Source organism: Argiope bruennichi, chromosome 7 (assembly GCF_947563725.1).
Source record: "Argiope bruennichi chromosome 7, qqArgBrue1.1, whole genome shotgun sequence".
Lineage (NCBI taxonomy): Eukaryota > Metazoa > Arthropoda > Arachnida > Araneae > Araneidae > Argiope > Argiope bruennichi.
This window is the reverse complement of record NC_079157.1, coordinates 54,917,226-54,941,964: the sequence shown is the minus strand read 5'-3', so window position 1 is coordinate 54,941,964 and position 24,739 is coordinate 54,917,226. Positions and strand designations below refer to the sequence as shown.

General features: G+C 25.1%; 1 protein-coding gene across 2 annotated transcripts; it reads left to right on the top strand.

Moving 5' to 3' along the window:
• Positions 1–1,163: 1,163 nt before the first annotated feature.
• On the top strand, positions 1,164–20,412 carry LOC129976087 (protein lifeguard 1-like). 2 transcript variants are annotated; one of them, XM_056089466.1, is made up of 12 exons: positions 1,164–1,571; positions 6,120–6,211; positions 6,473–6,551; positions 7,604–7,657; positions 8,549–8,639; positions 10,049–10,086; positions 10,196–10,241; positions 12,095–12,136; positions 12,699–12,788; positions 14,512–14,559; positions 16,034–16,188; positions 18,071–20,412. In XM_056089466.1, the coding sequence occupies exons 2-11, from the start codon at positions 6,136–6,138 to the stop codon at positions 16,184–16,186; spliced, it is 717 nt and encodes a 238-aa protein (XP_055945441.1). In that variant the 5' UTR covers positions 1,164–1,571; positions 6,120–6,135; the 3' UTR covers positions 16,187–16,188; positions 18,071–20,412. The 2 variants fall into 2 exon arrangements, with proteins under 2 accessions (XP_055945441.1, XP_055945440.1); XM_056089465.1 differs by having other exon boundaries at positions 1,166–1,565.
• Positions 20,413–24,739: the final 4,327 nt, after the last annotated feature.

The window sequence follows — 24,739 nt, the reverse complement described above, 5'->3', positions numbered from 1 at the left end:
AAACTTTCACTACTCATGCTCGATCCGTTAGCGATAGCAAGCTACTGGCGTCGAATGACAGATCCATTTCCAGCCTTGTGTTTAATAGCTATACTGATTTGCATCAACAGTCTCGGAATGGCGTGTGAGCGCCATCTGTCGGTCATTTTTAAATACATTTTTTTAATGAAAATAACGAAATCCAAAGGCTCTCTGAATATATATCCGCAAACTCTGAATATATTTCCGCAATTTATTTCGAGCATTGCTTTTTTTATTATGATTTTTTGAAGTTTGCACGAATTTATGCCGCACCCGGTATATATATATATACATCGTTTTGAATATATAATTTCTGCTCTTCTTTCTGTAAGTTATCCCTACAGTTCTATATTCTGTATGAAAATGTTCATCTTTTTGTTTTGCACCTCCTTTTCCTATGTTTCTACATATAGTAGATACCATTTTATTTCAGATAAAACAGAGCTGTTTTACCTCCAGGTAATTTCACGGTATTATCTCATTATTAGGAATAAAAGTCACAACACAGGAGATTTCAAAGAAAAGCGCACTTTATATTCATGTTTTAGTTAAGAACGTTTATAGAATAATATATCAAACTTCGAAATTGTGAAATATTTGCGCCCTCTAATATAACCCTATAGATATATAAATAATGACAGTGTCTGTTAGAATTTTGGCATTAATATAAGTGGTGATATTTGGTAATATAATGACTCAAGAGTATTATTCGTAAATAAAAATATGCATTTGACGGACAATGAAACCCTTGCGTTTTCAAATAATGCATTGATTAGTTCTAGTACGACTTTTTATCAACCGTTTTATGATCAATCACTTTCTCCATCTGTTTTTCGTATCAATTAATGTTTAGCATATTTAACCAAAAAATATTTTACTGAATTGATTTGAATATGGAAGGATTTTTTTATATAAATATTATTTTCTAAGATTTTTTTTTTGTATTACATGAATTACATCTATTCGGGAAACTGATTAATTATTTTGTAGAGGGCTATTAAAAGTAAAAATGATTGAAAAAAAATAAAGAATACAAAGAAGTGAATACCTTCATAAGTAAATATTGATAGATATTTAGGAATGGGATATCTTTCTATTTTTTAATTTAGATAACACACTTCATTCTTGGAATGATGCAATCGAACGAATGAGATTCATTTATACCAAAAAAATGAATTTTAACTTTACTATTAATAGTTCCTTTAATCGTTTTTTTTTAAAGTTTGTAGTCGTTGCAGCCTTTGTTCAATAAAATTTAGAACAAAGAGACTATTAATATCAAATGTTGTGTTTTTTTTAACTGTCTGTGCTTTACGAACGATCTAGAATCTGAGAGAATTCGAAACTAGAATTTTCCATTTTCATCCAATACGCATGCGTCAATACTGTAAATACTGACCGTCAAAAACTGAAACCAGAGTTTAAATCTGTTGTGACGCAATTGAGCGATTCATTCTCCTATAAAGAGTGATTTATTGGTAATATTCATCTATTCTTTCTTAGAAAATCTTCTGCCACACAGGAAAGGGTGTGTTATTAATAAGGTACTGGTAAGAATCATTTTAAAGATTTAATATATATTTATAAAATGAAAAATTAAATCAGATTTTGTAAATCACTCAAAATTGTTATTTTATGTTATGTAATTTTCTGTAATGTAATGTAAGTTTTCTTTGTTTGTACATGTTAAAATTATTTCAACACTTTTTGTGCAACAATTGTAACAATTATTAGCATAAAACCATATGCTTTTATAAATTTTGATTATGATATCTTCCATGAACATAGTGGTTTAGAAATCTAGTTTTTTTCTTTCATTAGATGCTTGTCTTTATGGCATTAATTCAATGCTGAAAATCAGGATAGGTCAAGAATTCCAGAGAATATTCCACTGCTTGCTTAAAATTGCAGTAACTTATTAAAAATCTGTAGCTCATATTCTTGGATAATATTAGATGAAGAAAATTCATTAAGTAATTTCTGGAGAATAATCCATTTTGAAAAATTTTCACCAATATTCTAAAATTCTTTCAAGTTTGATAAAGATTAAAAATTTTTTAAATAACATCTAAAAAATAATTAAAGTTCAATAGGAAATTAAAAACATTGTCCTTATATTGATCTTGAAAATGACCTCTTCAGTCATCTAGGCATTATGCTTTTGGTGAAACAATATAAGATTAAATTCTGGAAGATTTATGATCACCATATTTTATAAAATTTAAGAATTGGATTTTTAGCTTTATTGTGTTTGAAAAATATAGCACCTCAGTAATATTTGTATTTATATATAAGTAAAAAAATTTTTTTAGTTAAACAGAATCCTTAATTTTAAACAAGTTTTATTTTAAATTATTTTTATTATTATTTTTTATTCCTGTTGTATCTTTAATCTGAAATTGAAACATATTCCAGAACTTGTTGCAATCATTTTAAATGGGAAAATAAAAGCTACTGTTCATCTTAGGATCCCAAGACTAGCACTTTTTCACTATTATATTCCTCTAAGGAATGGTACATAGAAGAGTGAACATTATTATGCTTCCTACTTTCACAAATAATCTGAATTTACCCTATTGCTAAATGTAATCATCTTCTCCTTTCATGTTTCCTCTCTCCCTTTTTTGATGAAATAAATGTCTTCTGATGCATGAATAAAAACGTAAAGTGTTTTTGAATTTGATAATGAACAGTATGTACCTTGTTCTTGCCAAGGTTAAGAAATAGTACTGAATTTTTACTTATAACTCCTAGAAACTTTCTTGATGGAGTGTAAAAATTAAATTTTATTCTAGAATATTCTTAGTAAAGCATAGTGAAGCAGAAAGAAAATTGTAATTTTGTTGGACTAAATGTAACCTTTAGGTTTATGATTCGTAAAATACTCTGTTCATACTATAACTATATAATTATTGTATTTTCTGTAATATGATAAATTCAGAAGAAAAATCTTGTTTGTAATTGGAATTGAGAGCTTTTTAATATAAACTTTAGTTGCTAAAATTTTTTGACATTCACTAATATTTTTAAATAATATACCCCAACTAATGAATTAATCCTGAGTTATAATGAATAATATCTATTTCGCTATTGATTATAAATAAAAACTGGAAAATCTGAATAAGTTTCATTATGAATAACAATATATTAGATCAAACTAATTTAAACAATATTCATTTTTATTGCAGTATTGGAAGATATGATTGAAAGAAAAAAATTTTTTTGTCCCTTTTTGAAAAAGGATACCTAATCCTTCTTTACATTATAAAAGATTTCATTGCCTGTATGAATTTCTAATTTTATACATAATAGATGAAATATTTATTGCACAAAAAATGTTATATGATTATCAGTCGGAGGCTGATTGATAAGTTATCAAGTAACTATTATTTATCAGATGAAGATTTTATCTGAAATGGGATAAAAGTTGAAAAGTGGTTATCTGCTTTTTTGAAATATGTATAACTGTGATAATTATTGATTCTAATCATTTCATGATTTTGTGTTGTGCTTTTGGGGAAAAAAAAATCTTAACATTACTTAATGAATAAATCTGTTTTCTTAAGCAAAGTTTTTAAAAATTAAAAAAAATACGTAAATCAATAGAAATATGATTTCTTTACTATATATATATAATATATTATTGTTTTAAAACCCTACTAGACATATTTTTAACTAGTATTTCTGATAGCAAAACATCCAAATATTAATTCAAATTGATAAATAGCATCATTTAATTATTGTTGTCCAATATTTTAACATTTTGTGCTTTCTGTGTATTGATAGGTATGGTGTAGTGTTTAAGAGACCATGGGGAAATAAATAAATCTTGATAGTAGATGCTTTATATTTCAGTTATTTGTAATTGTTCTTGGATTTTAAATCATGTGGCATGATTAATAATAGATCACCTCAAAATATTGCTTAGTTTTATTTATAACACATTCTTAAGAAGATAGCTTAAATTTGAAATATGTTATTATTTTTCCCCCCTTAGAATGGAATCAGCTGTGAAGTAATATTTTGTGCAATTTAATGTTACTTTTAATTTAAGATTTCAATTAATTCTTTACAAATTAAATTTTTATTATAATTAAAAATGGTATAAAAAATAAGAAGAAATGTAGTCATTATCTATTAGGTGGTAATAAACATAGCATTAGTTTTTAGAGCAAAAATAAATTTGTTTGTGGGATTTATGCATATATTATCACCACCACATTTTTATTTATTTAGTCAGAAAATGTTCATTTTTAAAAGAAATTTGTGCATATTTTACTGTTTTAGTCTTTCTTTAATAGATAATCTATTTCTTTCTTTAAAAGTTCCTTTCATTTGGCCACAAATAGTATGATGCTATTGTTATTGGAGCAGAGGGAATTAATCTTTCACTGATATTTATATAATGATATATCCTGGTTATGGTTTCTTCCTCTGGAATAAAGATATCGTCTTCATATCTATCCAATTTCTTATTTATTTTTGGTCTTTGTTCATTTGTTAGCCAAGTTCCTTCATTATCATGCGAGGGGAAATGTTTAGTTTCCAATTCAAACATCAATTTATGTAACTGGCTGAGAGATATTTTCTGCAAAGCTAAATGTTTTCTGAGGATTGTAATTGTAATGTGCTGTTGTGATGTGCTAAATGTTTTCTGAGGATTGTAATTGTAATGTGCTGTTGTGATGTGCTAAATGTTTTCTGAGGATTGTAATTATGATGTGCTATTGTGATAATTGTGATGTGTAATTATGATATCCCATATTCAAATAAATTTCTCATTTCAGTATAAAAATGATTCTAGGTACTATATCAACATTATTTTTTTTTTGTTCTAAAAAATTGTTGTTGGAACCATTCTACACTCATCTTGAAACATTTTGTAAGCAAACCTGTAACATCTTCAACCAGCTCCCTAATAGTTAATTTAGCATCACTTTGAAAAAAGACAGTTAAATACTTAACTTGCTTTGTTTTTAAAACTTTTAGGAACATAACTGCCTTTCAAACAAGTACAAATATAGATTAATATTATCATCTTTAGGATCAAAATTATTGATAAATATCTTAGGAAAATCAGTGTTAGCATTCAATAATTTAGCTTTTTCACTGTTGTTCTTCTGAATTGCAGCTGTAATCTAATTTTTTCTAAACCTGTCTCCATTCAATCTCCTTTTTTCTTATGTAGCTTTTTTACCAGTAACAAATCTTTCTTTTCCTATCCTTTCTTCTTTTTCTTTTCTATTTTCACCATTGGCATAAATAATTCTCTTGTGTGCATTTCATCATAACCTCTGTGTTCAAAATTGCATTCACTAATTTTGAAATTATATATAATACGTAGTACCACAGCTAAGTCTCGCAAATCTTCTCTTCCTTTAGCAAGATGAATCATTTTAAAAGAAAATTAAAATATATCTTGATTATATAAATACTGAAATACATATCATGTAACATAGCAGTTAGAATTGAAAGGCATGGATTTGTTTTTTTAGTTAAGATGATTCCTTATTTTTCAAATTAGCAAGAATCTTTTGTTTTGTTTTGTTTGTCTGTTTAGTTATTTATCCTACCTGAATGAATTTCGACTTATCTATATATTTCAAAGTTCTCCTATTCCATCAACTTCATGAGATAAAGATAATTTGTTAGTAAAATTCAGTCTTGTTTCAGAGACAAAATAAATCTAAACTTGATGAAAAAAAACTTCTTTCAAATATATTAAGCCTTGGATTTGGTGCCAATTTTAACCTTTAATAAAAAAAACAAGTACAACAAGTATTTACATAAACCATTTTATGATTAACATTATCTTCATGCATTGGACATATTCTTTTGATCAATGCATACATTTAAAATATAATGATGAAGCATTATTTTCTATATCACTAAAATTATACTTTGCACATGTTAGCTCATCATATCAGATTAAAGTAATCGGTTGATTTCCAACTTTTTGGCATAATTGGTTACAATATTTCTTTTCAAAATATAATCTTACTTTTTCTTGTATTTTTGTTTCATATTAATTTTGTTAACTTATTTTCTTGAATGCAATGTTAAAACTTTCTAACTTCTGCTCACATAATCTTTTTTAGATATTGAAAATCAAAGATGTCTTTGTATGGATCGGATACAAACTTTGGAGGTGGATTTGAAGATTCCTTTTCAGAAAAAAGCATACGTCATGGTAATGTCTCATTTCTGTGTTATTTATGAAAGTTTTTAAATAACATATTTTAAACAACAAAACTCCTTTGCTTTATAAAGATATTAATCATTTTTAATGTATTTAACCTCTGATCATTCGTATTTTAACTATTTTTTATATTTGTATTATTTAATTCTTGATTATGATGAGTTGAAGATTAATAAATACTTTTATCCAATAATAAAATATCATCTCAGTTAAAAAAAATACTCTGCTTAGTAAAGGAATAATTTTTTTTAGCTTTCATTAGAAAGGTGTACAGCATACTTATGGTACAGCTGGCTATAACTACAGGATTTATTTGTCTATTTATATATGAGTAAGTATAGCTTCTTATTGTTTTTAGCAGCAGTTTATGTGATAATAGAAAACTATATATATTTTACTTTTCTCTTTTGTAACATTTTTGTACATAAGCTGAAGACTTAAAAATTTGACTATAAAAATTTGAGTATGATGTACAGTAAAAATTCCATACAGGGTAATAAATGCATTCATTATTTTAGGGCAATAAATGAGAGAAATGAGACTTGGAGTGGAAAATATTTTATTCTTCAATTTGTATTTTAAAGAAAGAAAAACATTACCAAAAAAAATTGTGATGCAGTGCATGTTATTTCTTTCTTTCTTTCTTTCTTTTTTTTTTTTTTTTTGTAATTATTACTCAATACAATATTCAACAAAGAATTTCGCATGCAAGGTAGTTTCTGATTTTTCACAAATAAGAGTGGTATATTTATGATATTAACTACAACTTGTATCTTTTTCATTTGAAAAATAAATTATTCGTCACAAAATAAATTATTATTGCATTTCTGAAATCTTCTTTTTAATCCATTGTTCTATAAAATAACAAAATTTGAGACAAAATGCAGAAAAAAATTGGATTGTTCTATCTTAATATGTCTTTGAAAATTTGTTCAAATTCAGACTATATTTTTTCCCCACATTTCTTAGTGTATCTAGTTATCAACAGGAACTCATTATGAGCTTCATATGGATTTGTATTGCATGTTAAATCACAATGACATTTTCCTGTGGGATATAAAGAATTTTTACTAAATTACCATTCCTATAATAAACATGTTGACTGCCTCACTGAATTTCTTTCGATGTAATATATTTGGACCTGCTGGTCACCGATAATCAATATGACAGTCTAGGAGGAAGGGGTATAGTATTCCATTATTTAATTTGTGATACACATCAAAATAATGATATATAACCACTAAAGCTTAGTCTTTCATAAATCAATCCTGATATTCTGCTTTTTTAAGATTTTTTTAAAAAATTAACTTACCTAAGCTTTTGTTTTAAGATTAAATCAGAATTATCTACTGATTGTTCTAAATACGTTTTTTCCTCCTACAGGCCAAAAGTCAAACTGTATTCCATGCACCATCCGGAGCTGTTTTGGATTGCATTGTATGTATGCCACATATTTTCATAAAATACAATATTTATTGATATTTAAAGATTAGTTATTGAAAGTTGTGAAAAAAAAATATAGTCATATTATGCCACTATGCTTCGATAATGTTATCATAATAATAAAATTGTTATGGAATATTAGTATCAAACTCTATGATTTTTGTTCTGTTTTTCTATACATGATTTATATTTCAAATTTTATGATTATATTTTTATAGCATGTACTTATTCTTTAAATGAAAAATATGTATTTACACATTTTGTCTTTGTTATTAATAATCATACTAGAATTCTTCATTGACTGAAGAATTTTTACTTAAATTATTTAAGTGGGGATTATTTTATTGGTTTTAATTTAATCTTACAGTTGAGAATTTTTTTATAAGTAAACCTTTAAAAATTATTATTTATGAACAAAATTCACAATATATTAATACAGAAGTAATACATATTTTAATTATAACTTTTAAAAGAGCTTTTATAATTTATTTTACTAGTTAACACTTCTTCAGCTTTTTATTTTACATTTGAGTATTTCTATCTGCCAAAAATTGAAATTAGCCAACATCGAAGTGAAACAAGTAGAATTATAGCATAGGGCTAGGAAAATGTGCCCCAAGTTAATAGAAAAGTATTAAAATTTAGTAGCTAGCAAAAATTGCAGGATCTGAATAATTAAGAGTTCTAATCTGTATTATATAGGGATTAAATAACTAGTAGAATAATTACTGAATGTGGAATAATATAAGAATATATTTCCATATGATATAGTTATTGTATTCATGAATAAGGAATGTGTTGAAATATTGACAGTAACTTTTAATGAAATTAATTTTATGCTTTGTTCATATTTATTGAGTAATTACTTGTTATATTTTATTTCAGTATAATGACATTTATTTTGCTCATTGTATTGGCATGTTGTGAGGGTGTGAGAAGATCTTTCCCAGCAAATTTCATTTGTCTATTTCTTTTTGTAAGTACAAATTTATTTAATAATATAAAATTAGGAAATCAAATGATTTTTTTGGCAGAAAAATGATTTAATTTTTCAACTATATTGCATTGACAGGCTATATAAATAATTGCTTTGTTTTTTTTTTAAAATTTATAAAATTTTACAATTGTACAGTTGAGCCTCTAATGTCAAACTTGGATTCTTTTACCATTTCTAAAACACAATTTTCTTGTAACAAATAATTGCACAGTTAATTTTTTTTAGGCTAAAAAAGACTTAAAAGTATTAAACCAGAAAAAAATTTTATTGTACAAGAATTATTTAAAATTGTTCATACAACACTTGCTAACAACAATATGTGTACTTTTTAAATAAATTCTTTTTTAATTATCTTTTGTGCTTTTGCATTTTGTTTCACTTGGGAGATGTTTCTGAACTAAATTCTGTAGTGATAAGAATGTTTTATACATTGTATATGTATGTATATACCAATTTATTTAATATAAATTAATCCCTCCTAAAACTATATTAAAACTTTATTTTTAAAAGTAGGCATTATTTTTATTATAAATAATATTAGTTTTTTTATTAAAAAAATTAAATTCAAAACTTAAAATGTTGAGTCTTATTGTTAAATATATGCTCTATCTTTGATTGTTCATCAACATTACTAGTCTTATAAATGAGCAAAAGGTTGCATTCTTATAATCTTCAGTGGTTATTTAGAACTATCTATCTCAAGAGACTAATTGAAATTTTAAAGCCTTCCCCCCCCCCTAAAAGTAATGAATCTGATGTAAAAAAAAGTAGTAAAATTATTAAATAATTAAGTTTCTGGCATTTAAAAAAATGCCTTTAATGTAATATGTGCATTTAAAGTTACATGTCCAAAAATTAGGCAAATCAATTTGATAATTTTACTACTGGTTAGGTCTTATTTCTGTTTCATCACTTTTAAAATAACAGCTGTCAAAAGTAATAAAAAATTTATCTTGGATTAGTTTAATGTGCTTATATTTTCAGAAATAAACAATCATCAAATTAATGAAAATATATATTTATATGCATCCTTATATACATTTTGTAAAAAAAATTATAGAAAAATAAATTAAAACCGAAATGGAATTAAAATAAGGTTTTCATCAAAAAATTATTATATCATTTATTTAAGCCCTGTTAACTATAAAATAAATGTATTTGTTCATTTTTTTGTTTATAATATTAATATCTGAACTTCAAATTTCTTAAATAGAATTTAAATATAAATATTTCAAAGTAGATATTATATTGTTGTAAAATGTTATGTTTTCTTCTGCTTATTAGAATTTACTTTTAGGGTAACTTTTTGTTAAACTTTTCATTTTTGTTTCTGTTAACTAAAAATGAAGTAAATTTGATGTGCTATTTATAAAATTCAATTTTTTCAGACAATATTTGAAGCATTCCTTTTGGGATTAGCTGCTAGGTATGTATTATCATGTTTGTATTTTTCTGGAAAAATGTTTATTCATTGTATTAATGATAAATATGTCTAGTGATAAATATTTTTTAATGTATTATATTTTCTTTTGCAGTCGGTATGATACAGAAGCTGTGATGATAGCAGTTGCTATCTGTGCTGTAAGTTCTTATTTAATCTTCTATTATTTGCATTTTATGCTCGATGTCCATTACTTCCTTAAGCAGAATATTTAATATTTGTACATTTTTATGTTAAATTATAATTCTCAACTCACTTTAAAATTATAGTTCAATTAGATTTTTTCTAAATCTCTTTAACAGTGTTCATGATCAACTTAATTTCAGCTAGGTCCCGATAATAAAACCATTTCTTCTGTACAGAAATGAGGAAGTAATATGTAAAAATATTAAGGTAGAATAAGACATAATAATTTAATAAAAATTGCAATAATTAGTCAATTATAGTCGCACCACCTAACTTAATTTTCCAAATTTTCCAAAAACATGAACATTTGCTCTCTGATAATGAATATATCTGATTTTTTTCGCATATATTAATGTGGTCTGATGTTTATATCAGATATGAAAAAAATTATAAATACTTATTATTAGTTTTCAAAAATTCAGTTTTGTTTTTTTCCTCCACTTCATTTTGTAAAATTTTGAAATTTGTGTAAATTGATGCAGTTTTGTAAATAATGAATTCTTATTGTACTCTAAGTATGATTTTTGTTCAAAGATTCCAAAGAAAATGTATGTGCATAAATACTAATTTATATGTATACAGTTATGATGGTATATTTTTATTTTAACACTTTATTCTATTATATTACAAATAAAATTAAAGTTTTTTTAGGTGTGTTTTATGAATATTCATACACAAAAGATGTTATCTTTCAGCTTTAGATACATAGGTTTTATGGTAACTTCTTATGACTGTAATTTAATGCAAAGCTTTGTTTATTTAAAGAACGCTGCATCATTCAGCTTTTATGATGATATATTTTTATACAAATTATGCAAAGTTTTCATAAAATAACTTCACATATGCACAGACTTGCAATGTTTAACAAGTTTGAGTAAAATTCATTATATATGCATATTAAATTATATAATCAAAAATTAGAAGGGAAAAAAATTCATCTACTGTAACCATTATGACTCTGATTACTAAAAACAATTCTAAATGACCTATGCACTACTAATTCATCATTGTATTGAAAACCAATAAATGGCAATGGTATTATGTTAGAAATTTGATCACAAGTACAAATAAAGAAACCCGAACCTGAGAATATAAAAAATGCAATTTGATTATTTGCACAAATGCTCTGCTTGCTTGTTTTTGCTCATGTTGATACTTTACAAAATGATAGAAAGCAGGGTACGTGGTAGATAATATGGGAGTGAAGGATATTTTGATGAGAACAAACTGTATGTGACTTGAAAGATGCCACCAGATGTAATATTCAGCATATTCCTTTAGACCTTATGGTACTTCATTATGGTCATTATCTTAAATGTTCCAACTTCAAACATGGAATTTCTGAGAAATTCAAATGTTTTGCTTTTCTGTCTTTAAAAGCAATTTCCAGTTTAGTTCTGATTTATTTTATCTTTGCCATATAGCATTTTTTTTTCATGCCATTTAATCACCACTCTGCAGCAATTACTTACCAAAAATTAGTTTTGCCATTTAAGCTGTCCAGATTTTAAATAATTCATTTTTTTATATATATATAGATATAATGATGTAATACTATATCTTGATTTTTTTTAAATTCATATTGGTCGATTCAGTATGTATGAGTTTATATTGTGAAGTTATATTATGACCACCTTTGTATATTAGATTCTAATATATTATGATAGGTAAATTTTTATTAACCTTTCACTCAAAACTTTTGTATCAATATTTAAACAGATTTGAAAGTAGTGTTGAAAGTATAGTTTTTTTTAAACTTTCTTAATTCTTCCATACTGAAGCTCATTTTCTATATTTTTGTTTTCAGGTTGTTTGTCTTGGTCTCACCATATTTGCATTCCAAACTAAGGTATATGTTTTCAAGTTTTGTAGTGTTATGTCTAATTATTTTTCAAATAATCAATTTTCTTGATTAAATTTACTTCACTAAATTGACTTTATTACGTTTAAAATTATGTTAAATTAACCTATAATCACTTGCATTGGTAAATTTTTAAGAATGTCTAAGGAAAAAAAGAAAAAAAATCCAATATAACTGTAGAATTAATCTTAAATTAAATATATTTATAGATATATATATATGAACAAATTTAATTATGATTTTTATCTTCAATGGCAATTTTAACATTGTTTAATATTATATAGAACAAATAAAGTAGCCACAGTATTTTTATGTAATGTAATATGCTCATCTTTTTTAGATGTGTAAATCCAGAAATTTTCACATGTAGCTCTGAAAAAATTTAATATTATATTTGAATATAATTTTGTTGATTTGTTTTCAGTGATAGATTTCATATAATGCATAAAATAAGAAAAAAATTGTGTTAATACATGGTAGAAATATATTTAGATTTATGCATGTTTATATTCTTTTATGGCATTCTTTTTTCATTCCTTGTTATTTTTAGATTGACTTTACTCTGTGCTCTGGTTTTCTGATGGTTTCTGTCCTCGTCTTGGTTTGCTTTGGATTTGTTGCAATGTTTTTTCCTGGGAGAGTGAGTATTTTGATCATTTGTTAGAATTCTGAAAAGTTGAATTGGCCTTTCCATCTTATAGAGTATTGATTTATGCTGAAATAAACAAAAATCCTCCCATTATTTTTCAGTTTATTGCGGACAGTTGATTGATTATATGCAGTTAATACACAAGTACTTGAAAATTAAATATACCTTCTGCAGGTCTTTTTTACCGATTGGAATTAAAATTGGTGTAAAACTGAAGTTGTATTCAAACACATACAAAATTTTATTTTTTCAAGTCATTATATTTTTATGCATGCTGAAATATAGCTTGAGATAGTTTGTCAATTCATTTAAAGATTTAGTTCCAAATTTAATAAGAATCTATATTTTAGATGCTAAACTTGTAAAGTAAATTTTATGCATCTAGCTTTTTGTGACTGTGATGCTCACTTGTACTCAGACAGCCAGATTTTATCAATTAAATGTTGTTCAAAATTTCATAAAATCCCCAATTTTTGTATAAAGTCCATATACGAAATTTAACCACAATGTTTGCATGGTTTTCGTGTTCTCGGACATAATTCCAAAAATGTTTTTTCTATTCGGAGAGGTGTGAAAAGTGAAGATTTGCCAAAACCTTGAGGTCAGATATTTGCCAATAGCAATATTTTCTCGTTGCATACAAGAAAGTAAAAAAAGTGTTCTAAAAAGCTTTAGCATTTATAAAATAACATTTGGCTTTTCTCATCTTCTTCCCTACACACATGCATTAATGAAAAATTATTAAATCTGAATAAAAAAAGGGTTATTATTTTCCTTATTTCCTGCATATAGCTATTTTCCTTTGAACAGCAACAGTTCTAACTGAATGTCTTAACTTTTTATAATTACATAAAATATTACTTTAATAAATAAGATTTCAGACTTAAGTGAAATTGTTATAAATTAAATTTCTTTAAATGAAACTGGTTGAAAATAGATTAATATATTAATGCTATTGATAAATTTATTATGTTTAGAAGCACAAGCCTTTACTTATTTGATAATATATTTGTAGATTTTAAATTTAAAAAAAAAATTATTCAGTGTAGCAATCATAATGTTAATATGTCTTATTTTTTTTGTGTGTGTGCTGTTGAGTAGAGATTCTACAAAAAAGAAAATTGGTACAAAATAATTTTTGTATAGCTGTTTGTGTAGAATAAATTTGATTATCTTAATGACATATGTTAATTTTTAATGCATGCTTTTATGTGGATCAAGTATGTAGAAATGTCCAGCCATAATTCTAAAGAGGATAAGACGTTGACTAATTAAATACTGAAAATACAATTTTATTTGTACCAATAAAAAAAAAGATAGTAATTTTATATTAAATATTTTTTTTCTTAAAAATAAGAGAACAGTGTCTCTTTCATTCATCATTATCAATAATATGTCATTATCGATAATGAACTAGTTTCTTCCTGTCCATCTACAAATGATACAATCTACAGTGACACAAGCAAGTGTTTAATAAATTACTTTTAACAAATAGGGATATGGATTAATTAAATTTGCTTAGTCTTATGAAATTAATATAATTTGAGGGAATGCTTTTTACTTTTTAAAAATTAGTATTTGATTATCTAAAATTTAGATGCATTTGAAAATTCATAGTTATTACACACGAAAGATTTTATTTTCATTTTAACTGACAGTATGACAACAGAAAATTTTACAATTTTTGTAATAAATATTTATTTCTCTGTTTCAGATTATACAGCTCGTATATGCCTCCTTGGGTGCTATTATCTTTTCTTTGGTGAGCAAATTTATTACTCTAATTTTTGAATAGTACATTTATTTTTTCAGTTCTCAGATTATGCTCAGCATCTGTAATGAAAATTGGACATCATTGATGATTTGAAAGAAGACTTAATAAAGTCTAATAAGAGCCCATAGGCATTGCAAATCTTGGGATCCTTTTTTTCTATTCAAACTTTCACTGCCAATTTCTTTTTCTATCCATTGTAATCCAATTTTTATATATTTATTTTGAAGTGGCAAATTTTGTCGCACTGAAATGTAAAAACGAAAAGCACAATGAAAATTCAAAAGTAATTTTAAACAAAATAGTAAAGAAATTATAAAAATTTGCTTAATGCAATCTAAATAATATTGAAAAACAAAATACTACATTTTTTTTAAATAATAAAATGACACATTTAATTTATTAACATAAGATTTAATTAATTAGAATGTTTCTAAAATAATATTCTAAAATTACAGACAATATTAATTTTAATTTGAATAAGTTTGATTATACAGCCATTATATTTAAATAGAAACAAAATTAAATAAATTAAGACCCCCCCAAAAATCTCTAAAGGTTGGGGTCCCATGAGCAAATTGCTTACTTTGCTTATTTAATAATTTAGTTCTGATTTTAACTGCGTTAAATCCTTAGAATGCACAAGTCACTGTTGTAAAAAGGGGGGAAAAAATTGAAATTTTCTTTTGATTTTTCTTCTATTGCAAAGGAATGGAGGTTCTGTTTATCTTTCCAGATTGTTTTGTAATTTTTACAGTCGGCATGTGACGATGCATCAACTAATATGCCATTACATATGCTAATTTAATATAAGTTAAATGTGGTGAATAATTGTAATGGCATTATTGTTCACTGTGCATTTAATTGAAGAAAAGGAAGTTATAGTACCTTATAAACAATGCAGTTAAATGTTAAATAATGTTGACAGTTGCATTTATATGACTTAAGTTCATCAGAGTGGTTCATACACATTATTAATATAACAGATGTAAGACTTTGATGCTGCTGCTTTGATATCTGTCCACTTTGATATTTGTTGAGAAAATTATAAAATATCCCTTTCTGCATAAGAGATTTGATTAGAACTAAATGCAATATATCATTTGATCCTGTCAATCCATTTGATTTTCAAAGGTAGTTAATTTTATAAATGAAACTATGCAGATAGAATAATTTTTGTTATAAATGAGTTGAAATTTATAAAATATATGAATGTATAATTACCAGTATTATTAATTTATGGAGAATATGTAAATGTAGACTTTAAATCTACAATAATTTAACGGAAATGTTTTCGGAAATTCGACTAGTGAATAATGAGGAATAATGAATCTGTGTATTTTAAATTCTGAGTTTATACTTATACTCAAATTTATTATCTTAAATAAATTATATGGAAAGTTATGTTTCTCTGAATGCATAATTCATTTAGTATTTATATATGTTTTTAAAACATTTTTTCCAGTACCTGGTATTTGACACGCAGTTGATGATAGGAGGAAAGCATAGATATTCTCTATCCCCTGAAGAGTACATATTTGCTTCCTTAAATATTTATTTAGACATTGTCAATATATTTATCTCCATTCTGCAGATTGTTGGATACGTTAGGGACTGATAGTAAGTATTATATGGATATTATAAAGTCAATTAAACTTTATAATTAAAATAACTTAAGTATGGAATAATTACTTGATGTTAAGCCTTTATATTATTCCTTGTAGTTATAAAACATTGCTATTAATTTTAATTTCTTTTATACAAGATAGATTTCTTTTGTTATGAGATGCTGTTGTAACTAAACACAAAATGAATATAATATTTTAAAAAAAATGTAGCCAATTTATAAATTGGCCTATTGGTATGCACCCTAGTTATAAATCTTTCTCAGCTTATCCATTCATCTTTATATATACCTTATCAATAATTTTCATTTTTCCTTTCTAAACATTATCAGAATTCTGTTAACAATTTTGATTGAGGGCTAGTATAAATTTCTTTAAATAAATTAACAGAGTATTTGGCCATTTATTGCATAAATTACTTCTATTGATTCATTAGTAAATGCATTTTATATTTGAAATTGCTTATTTATCAATCCAGATATGCATGTAAAAGACGATTCAAAATGTTTAGATCTTTCAAATGATTCATCTCCTAAATTAGCAGTAATTACATATGAAATTCTACTTGTCTAATAGATCTGTTATAGAACTAAAGTGCTGATTTAATTAAAAAAAAAAAAAACTTTTTTGCATTAAATGTATGATTATTTAATTCAAAAAATTTCATTAATATTTAAATACAAATGGATTATTTTTAATACAATCAATTTACTAATAGCTGATATGAAATTGTATTGCATACAGCAAATAAAACTTGTAGGAATGCATTTTTTTATTGTTAGCACAAGATATTATTTGTTATTTCCATTATAAAATTTGATATTTTGATGCTCACCATCAAAAACAAAGCAATATTTTAAAGATACATAAAGAAGGTTGCTGTTTTTTTTTTTTTTTTTTTTTTTTTTTGCTAATAAGCTTTTATTTCTCTAATTTTCCTTTAAAACTTATGGTAATATTGATTATACTACTTTACTATACCATACTATGCTACTTATAGTATATAACCATACTTCTATATACAGACTTAAAAAACAGTGCTTAATTTATATATATATATGGCACCATATGTATAATAAAGCAGTATAGTTATCTGACATAAATAATATCAGCTAAGTGAAAATGTCAAATAGTAAAGAAAGGAAGAAGAAGAAACGCTTTATGTATGAAATGTTTTTAATCACTTATTCAAAAAATGTACTGTACTTCAAGACAAAAAGGGGGAATTATGTATCCAATAAACAAATCATTTAGACCTATCTTAATTTTTAAAAATATATATATTTAAAAAGTTTGAAATTTAGAGTTTGTTTCTAGATATTATGATAAGGATCACATCTATATTTGAGGATTTTCTTGCTGTTCATTGTACTTCAGGACTACTTTCAAAGCATGTAGTCCATTTATATGTAATTTTATTATCACTTGATTGTTTTTGAAATTTGCCTATTGAAATATCATCAGAGCAGTTTGCATAGTTTCTAGCAACATTATAATTCTAAAATTATTAAACCTCTTGTATCTGATTAAGTTTCCTGCCCTTCAAATAGAAAATCAACCTACTTAACAGTAGTGAGAGAGAAAGAAAGAAATGCATTTTTCACTTAAGATTTTCCATTAATTTGAAACTGAATGTTCGTTAAAATGAAAAGTCAATTATCAAATTCTCTTGATTATTAAATTTTTAAATGCACTTTCCTTTTGTTATTGTTTGCAGTAATGTTCTTGCAAATTTCTCAAAATAATATAAACCTGTATTTATTACATTATATTGAAAAGATGAAAATAATAAAGATGATTGCTTAAAATACTGTTATGTAAACTGCAAAGTTTCTGAAATCAATGAAAGATAATAACATTTAAAATTTTCTTTTCAGGGTTCCTTGATACAAAAGAGTAATTTACTCTTGCATTTGTGAAGTTGACTTGTTTTCTGTGGTGACTGACTATTTGATTTTCTGCATGAATTTACTAGTCGTTTAAAAAAATTGCTTTTTATATTTTAACACTGTAAAAAAACAGTAAAAATAGCATAATTTTGTCTTTTAATTCCTTCAAACAGTTAGTGTATTATATGTGAAAAACTGTTGTTTCAATTATTACAAATTTAAAAGTATATAGTGTATTATTTTTACTGTTCTGCAATACATGTTATGCGTCTCTAGTCATATTAAGGAAAAGAATTGTCTGCTGTTTCATTGTTGTACTTTGCATAGATGGATATAATAATCATTCCACTTAATTGTTGTTTTTTAAAAATATTCCTAATTATGTACTTTTTAAATCAACATTCTTTTGTAGATGATAGTTAGCTTTTATATTTTTGAATAACATTTTAAAATAATTTTGCAAAAGGATCACATTGTCGTACTTATGTCCAATTAGATATTCCAGATTCATCTTATTTGTCAGTTAGAAATAAACTGAAAATGCAATTCAGTGATTCTTAGAATAATTCATACAATTGTGAGTGAATAGCCGAGTTTGACTTTTTATGATGGATTGAAGTTATTTTTAAATGTAAAAATTAATTTGAACAGATTAGAAAAGAAAATTATTTTTGATAGCATAAAAATGTGCTTACTTTTGCTGGTTTAGATTATTTATCAAAAAGTCGAAGAAAAAAAACATTGTCTATTTTCACTTATTTGAAATATTACATTTTAAAATCTTGTTTTAGTTATGTGATAAATTATTTTATTGAACTTTGTGGTTGTGCATTTGTTTTATTATTACAAATATGTGATACAGTTCTATATAACATAAATTGGTACTTTAGTTTTGTTGTACTTTTATTTTATTGCCAAAAATGTGATAAATTACAACATAATATTTAGAAAATAGAGGCTAGTTCTTTTGATATCCGAGTCTGATATGATATTTACACTAATCTATATGTATAATAGTCAACAGTACATAGTTAAAGATTATTACTCATCTGCTAGTAATGAAATTGTTAGCTAACCAATCCCATTGTAATATATATGCCTTTTTAAAATAAGCTCTGGTATCATTGAAATCTACTAAATTGTTAATTAATTTGATGTAACTAATGATAGCTAATTTTAACTTTAAATTATTATTAAACTGTTGCCTTTTCTGTAAAATGAATGCTATTGCAGGAAAAAATGTAGCTGATTAAGTGCCAAAATATTTATATTTTTTTAGAAATATTGTAATTTTTTTTTTTTTTTTCATTTGCATTTCTAAAAAAAAAAAAAAAAAAACATTGGAAAAGTTTGATTTGCTAATGAAAGGAAAGCATTTTCCAACTCTTACAAAATTATATATATAATTTGCTTTTATTTTTAAATTAAAGGGAAAATTAACAAGCCAGATACAATCTACAATATATTTTCAAATTGAGAATTATGATGAAATTTCCTCATTTTTCAATTAATTAAAAAGTAAGTTGCTTTAAGGTTCATGTAAGGCTCTGGTCTAACATTTACAACAACCATCATATAAGGAAGAATTGATTAGGATAAGATAATAAAAGAAGACTAAATCTATTATAATGAATTGTCATTTTTATGTTTAATTAATCTTACAATATTAGAAATTGATATTTTCGTCTTCATAAAAAAATGTAGATATTGGATTTCAGTTGTTTTGAAATTTAAGTTCTATATAAACTGGCTACATCTTATATAAAGCATTTTTTTAAAGCAAACTCATCCTTTTTCTGTGAAATTTAATAAAACATTTTACATATTAATTACATGTTTAATCATAGTAATTAATTTTATCATCAGTAACCAGAATTGATGTACCTAGTTTTAACAAATATATATATATATATATATATATATATATATGTTTGAATTCATAGAAACAGTTTAAAGGAAAACAAAATTTTTGCTTAAAAATACGAAATCTTAGTCCCTGATGATGTATTTAATAGGGCCTCAAACTATTTAAGTGGAGGATAGGAGAGGGACATATAGTATGATTTCTCACAAAAAAAAAAAATATTCCTACCCCTTTCTAGTATATGTGAATGTTTTGAATTAATAATTTATGGCTACAAATAGCTTTTTCACTTTGTACATATGGGCATTTTCTCATAAAAGCATTCAGGCTTTATATAACAATGAGTTATGAATTATTCTTGACTTAAGTATGAAATTAATACATAAATTCTAACCTAGGAATTGAATATTTTATTTTGTGGCAAATCTAGAAAAGAACTATAGATCAGATATATTATAAAAATTTCTTATCTGATTTTTACATTGGTTACAAAATAATTGTGAATTTAATTCCTAATGAAATGAACTAATGTCAGTATTTTTTTAATTATATTTTTGTTTTGATTTATTTTTACAATATTAATATTTATATGGAGTTTTGGTGCTTTCTCAGCATATTCAATTTCAAATTGTTAGTTCCATATATCTTTGATATTTAGCACTTTTTTATGTACAATTATACTCTTGTAGAGAATTTGCATTTTTTTTATATATGGTCTCTCTCACCATATTTGTAATCTAGATGTATATATAAAATAAAGAATTTATAATTAACTAGTTACATTTCTTGCCTTATAGTTTATCCAACTGTAAATTATAATCTCAATTTAAAAAATTAAGCATGTTTTATGCAGCATTTAAAAAGTATAGAGTACTAAGTAGCAGTGCCATGTTTTCTTACAGAATTTGAATGCAATTCTATCCCCTTCCCCAGCACACACATTAATGTAATAAAAAAAATATTCATGTCAATTATATTACATTCCGCAATAGGGATACCACATAGTTTTATATCAGAAGACAATCTAAATGAATTAAATGTTAAAGGAATAATAAAAAATACAGTATTTACTACCGTACAGTGCTACAGTGAATATTTTATTATGACATGTTTGTATTAACTCATGTGTGGTCTTACATTAGCAAGATCAGTTCTGTTATTCATTGGCATTGAATGCATAAATATTTTGTGGTTATTTTTTCACTCAATTTACAGAGACAAATCTTGGAAGTAACATTTCAATATTAAAAAAATATACAAATCTTTTATTGCAGTTTTATTACTGCACGAGAGTAAGTACCTTTAACTATTTCCAATATTAATTATTATATATATTACAGTAATAATTTTTTACATCAATATTGTCATAGTACTGTTAAAAGATTGATTCTTACATGAAAAAAGTGGTTATTGAACAACTCATATAGTAAATTCACTGTTACTCCACCATTTAAGATCTCTCGCAAAGAAATCGGGTCTTTTTTCTTATCACAGAAGACACTACACGAGTTTTAAAAATGAAGGGTTTAAACTTGTGCTCATATAGAAAATGAAACTTGTTTTCATACCATGACTTATTTGGATTTGCAGAGGAGAAAAAAAAAAAAAAAAAAAAGGCATATCACTTATAATGATTGAATAAGTAATAGAGAAAAGATATTTAAATTAGAATGATGCAAAATCTTAGTAATCAAGTAATGTGCCATCTGAATAGTTATATTTCATGTTTTAATATCAAAACATTGCAAGGCCAGAAATAATTAGAAACTAGAGTAGATTAAAAAGTAATCTACAATTTGTTGTTGCAATCAATATTTTGATTTGTTTTTATTAACAATTATTAAGTACTTATTACATTCTATTATTTGAAACCATAAAACTACTTTTCCATTAATGTCAGTGTTCAGTTTCATAAAATAATCTTATTCGATTGATACAGTTTAATTTCTTAATCTGTTATCTATGAAAGCAAACCGATATATGCACTTAGCCCTTTTTGAATTCTTCAGGAAATTTACCGATATAATTTAGAGACATTTATAAGGAAATTAAAAAGTTTAAAAAATTAGTACAATATAAATACTTGTTCTATCTTATGTTTTTCTGTGAGTAAGAGAAACAGTAATAAATATTAAAACTATGCTTTTCATTAAAGAAAAAAGTTTTTTGATGACTTTTAAAAATGATCATTCTATAAATCCTTTATCTCTTAAAAACCTTTTATCAGTTGGCAGCACAAATTTTTAATTACATGCAAAAAAGAATTAAATAATTACTATTATTGTATTTGACAGAAATCCCTCAATCAATAAGTTTGCCAATGAAAAATTGTATTCACAGTTCTGTTGCTACCTTATTTTCTTGAGAAATATATTCATATTTTCAACTAACTAAATAGGACAATTGGGTAAACCATGAACAGATGAAATAAGAAACTGCTTATTTCATCATTAAGGTAAAAAATTTTCATCTGCAGATTGAATTGATTTGATGGCTATATATTAAAACTTGAAGCAGAATGTAACAATATGAATGAAATTCTACATCAAAATGCTTTAATTTCTCATTATAAATGATTTTTAAATTTAAACCTCATTCTCCAAAGTAAAAACAATTTGAACTAAGAAATCCAAGACGAGATTTAAGGAATCGGGTTTTCTTTAATAAAAATCTGATATGAGAAAGTTTACGACTGGAGTTTTGATGATTCAAGAGCCAGAGACAGTTGCATAAATATGTCAGAATGAAAGCATAAATTTTATTTTAAATCTCTCTTTTTTTTTTTACTTCCCTGCATGTGAAGCATACATGGAGAAAATATAACAACTGTCACAAAATCTCCATTAGTTCTAAAAAATATTTTTTTAAAAAAGAACCAGATGAATGGAATTTGAGGTTCAATCAAAATTAATATGCTAATAAGAAATTTTAAGACAAAATTCATTTAAAAAATACAAGTATGACAAATGTAATTTTTGTATAAAAACTGCAGACATATAATATCCTACTATGTACATGGATGAATAACTGGAAGTTCACAGGTCAAAGAAAAATATTTCCTCTCTCCTACAATACATATTTATTCAAATCATTGTTGCATGCAATTCCTAGATAAGAATGATTTATAAATTGTACTCAAAGTTTTCATACCTTTACTCCAACACCAAGTTATTTTTAATCACATTGTGGTGTCCTTAAAAAAATTTTTAAAAAAAGAATGTTTAAATAAATTTATAAAAAATGAAGTATATGGCTTTAAAAAAAAAAAGGGGGGGGGGAGGTCATTCAGTAATAGATCCGCATCTTGAGCAATGAGTAGATCTTTTTTTTTAAAGTATTGTATGAAGAATGGGGGGGGGGGGGGAATTAAAACCCTACAATAATAGAAAAGAAAGTTTCTTTGTTCTTAAAGATAAGAATTATCATCGATCCTTCAGGGCTTAATAGCCACATTAATTTCCCATAAACAGCTGACTTGACAATGTGCACTCAACAAATATTAATGAAATTCATGGTGAAGCACTGATAAAATTAAAGCAAAAGAAAGTAAAATATACTGCTTTTAATTTCTCCTCACTTTATTCACAATCAAAATACATATATTAAATACAAGTTATCTTCATTTGATCTTGAACAGAGCGAGTTGAAACTAAATATCCAATCGAACCTGAAAAAGAAATCGGATTTTAGATTTTTAAAAATAAGGACCTAGGATATCAATAAATATTCCTCAAAACAAAAATTTCATCTACAATGTTTACAACAGGACAAATGATAGGCAGAAAAATTTCTAAGTACTCAATAAGATAAAATACATTAAAACTTCACTTAAGTAAATACAATACACAAACTTTAAATTATTTTTTTTATATGGTGTTAAAATAGTACCCAACATGAAACACTGGCTTGAAAGCAAACCTTTCCAATAGAAAGTATTTCAAATAACTTTAATAATTCCAGTCCTCAGCCCCAATTCATGTACAACGACAAAAATTGGGGGACCTAGTTTTTCAACATCGGAGCTAATAAAATTATTAGCTGCTAAGCGAGCAAGGATGAGAATCATCATAGGACCGAAATTACTTACATAATTTATCTATTTTAGTTATAACTTGAAGAAAGGTAAAAGCATATATTTTACGAAGTATACAGAAGTGAATAAAATGGAAACATAAATTATTCAAGATTACTTTTTAAAATGATAAATTCCAATTTTAATTAATATATAATATTTTATAGTTATAAATATGATTTACAATGACAATATGCATTTTCATATTTGCCTTCAGACCTAATTTCTTAGGCAACTAGTTGTCTTTCATGAAAAAATTCAGAGAGCTGGGTGGATCATCATAAGACAAGTATAAATAACCGAAATGCACCAAGAGTAAAAATATAAAATTAAGAAAGCCAGGTTTCTACATTCAACATTTAAAAGCATTAATAGAATGGATTAAGTGTGGATCTCAAAAATATTTGCTGCATCTTTAGAATATCAATCCAGACATCAAAATTCAGAAAAATCTTAATCACATCACTATTAAATATATTTAAATAACTTCCTGTTTTCTTACACATTTTTCAAATTATCTATACATTTTCATCTAATATTTTTTATGTTAAGTTAGGATAATAAAAAATTTTATGCAAAAAAAAAATACTACCAAATAAAGTAATAAGTTTACTATATACTTAAAAATTTTTTATACTTTTTTTTAAATACTGTTATGAACACTGCTTTTAAGAAAACTCAAAAGTTTTATTTCACATGTGTACCTATTCAAACTTTAACA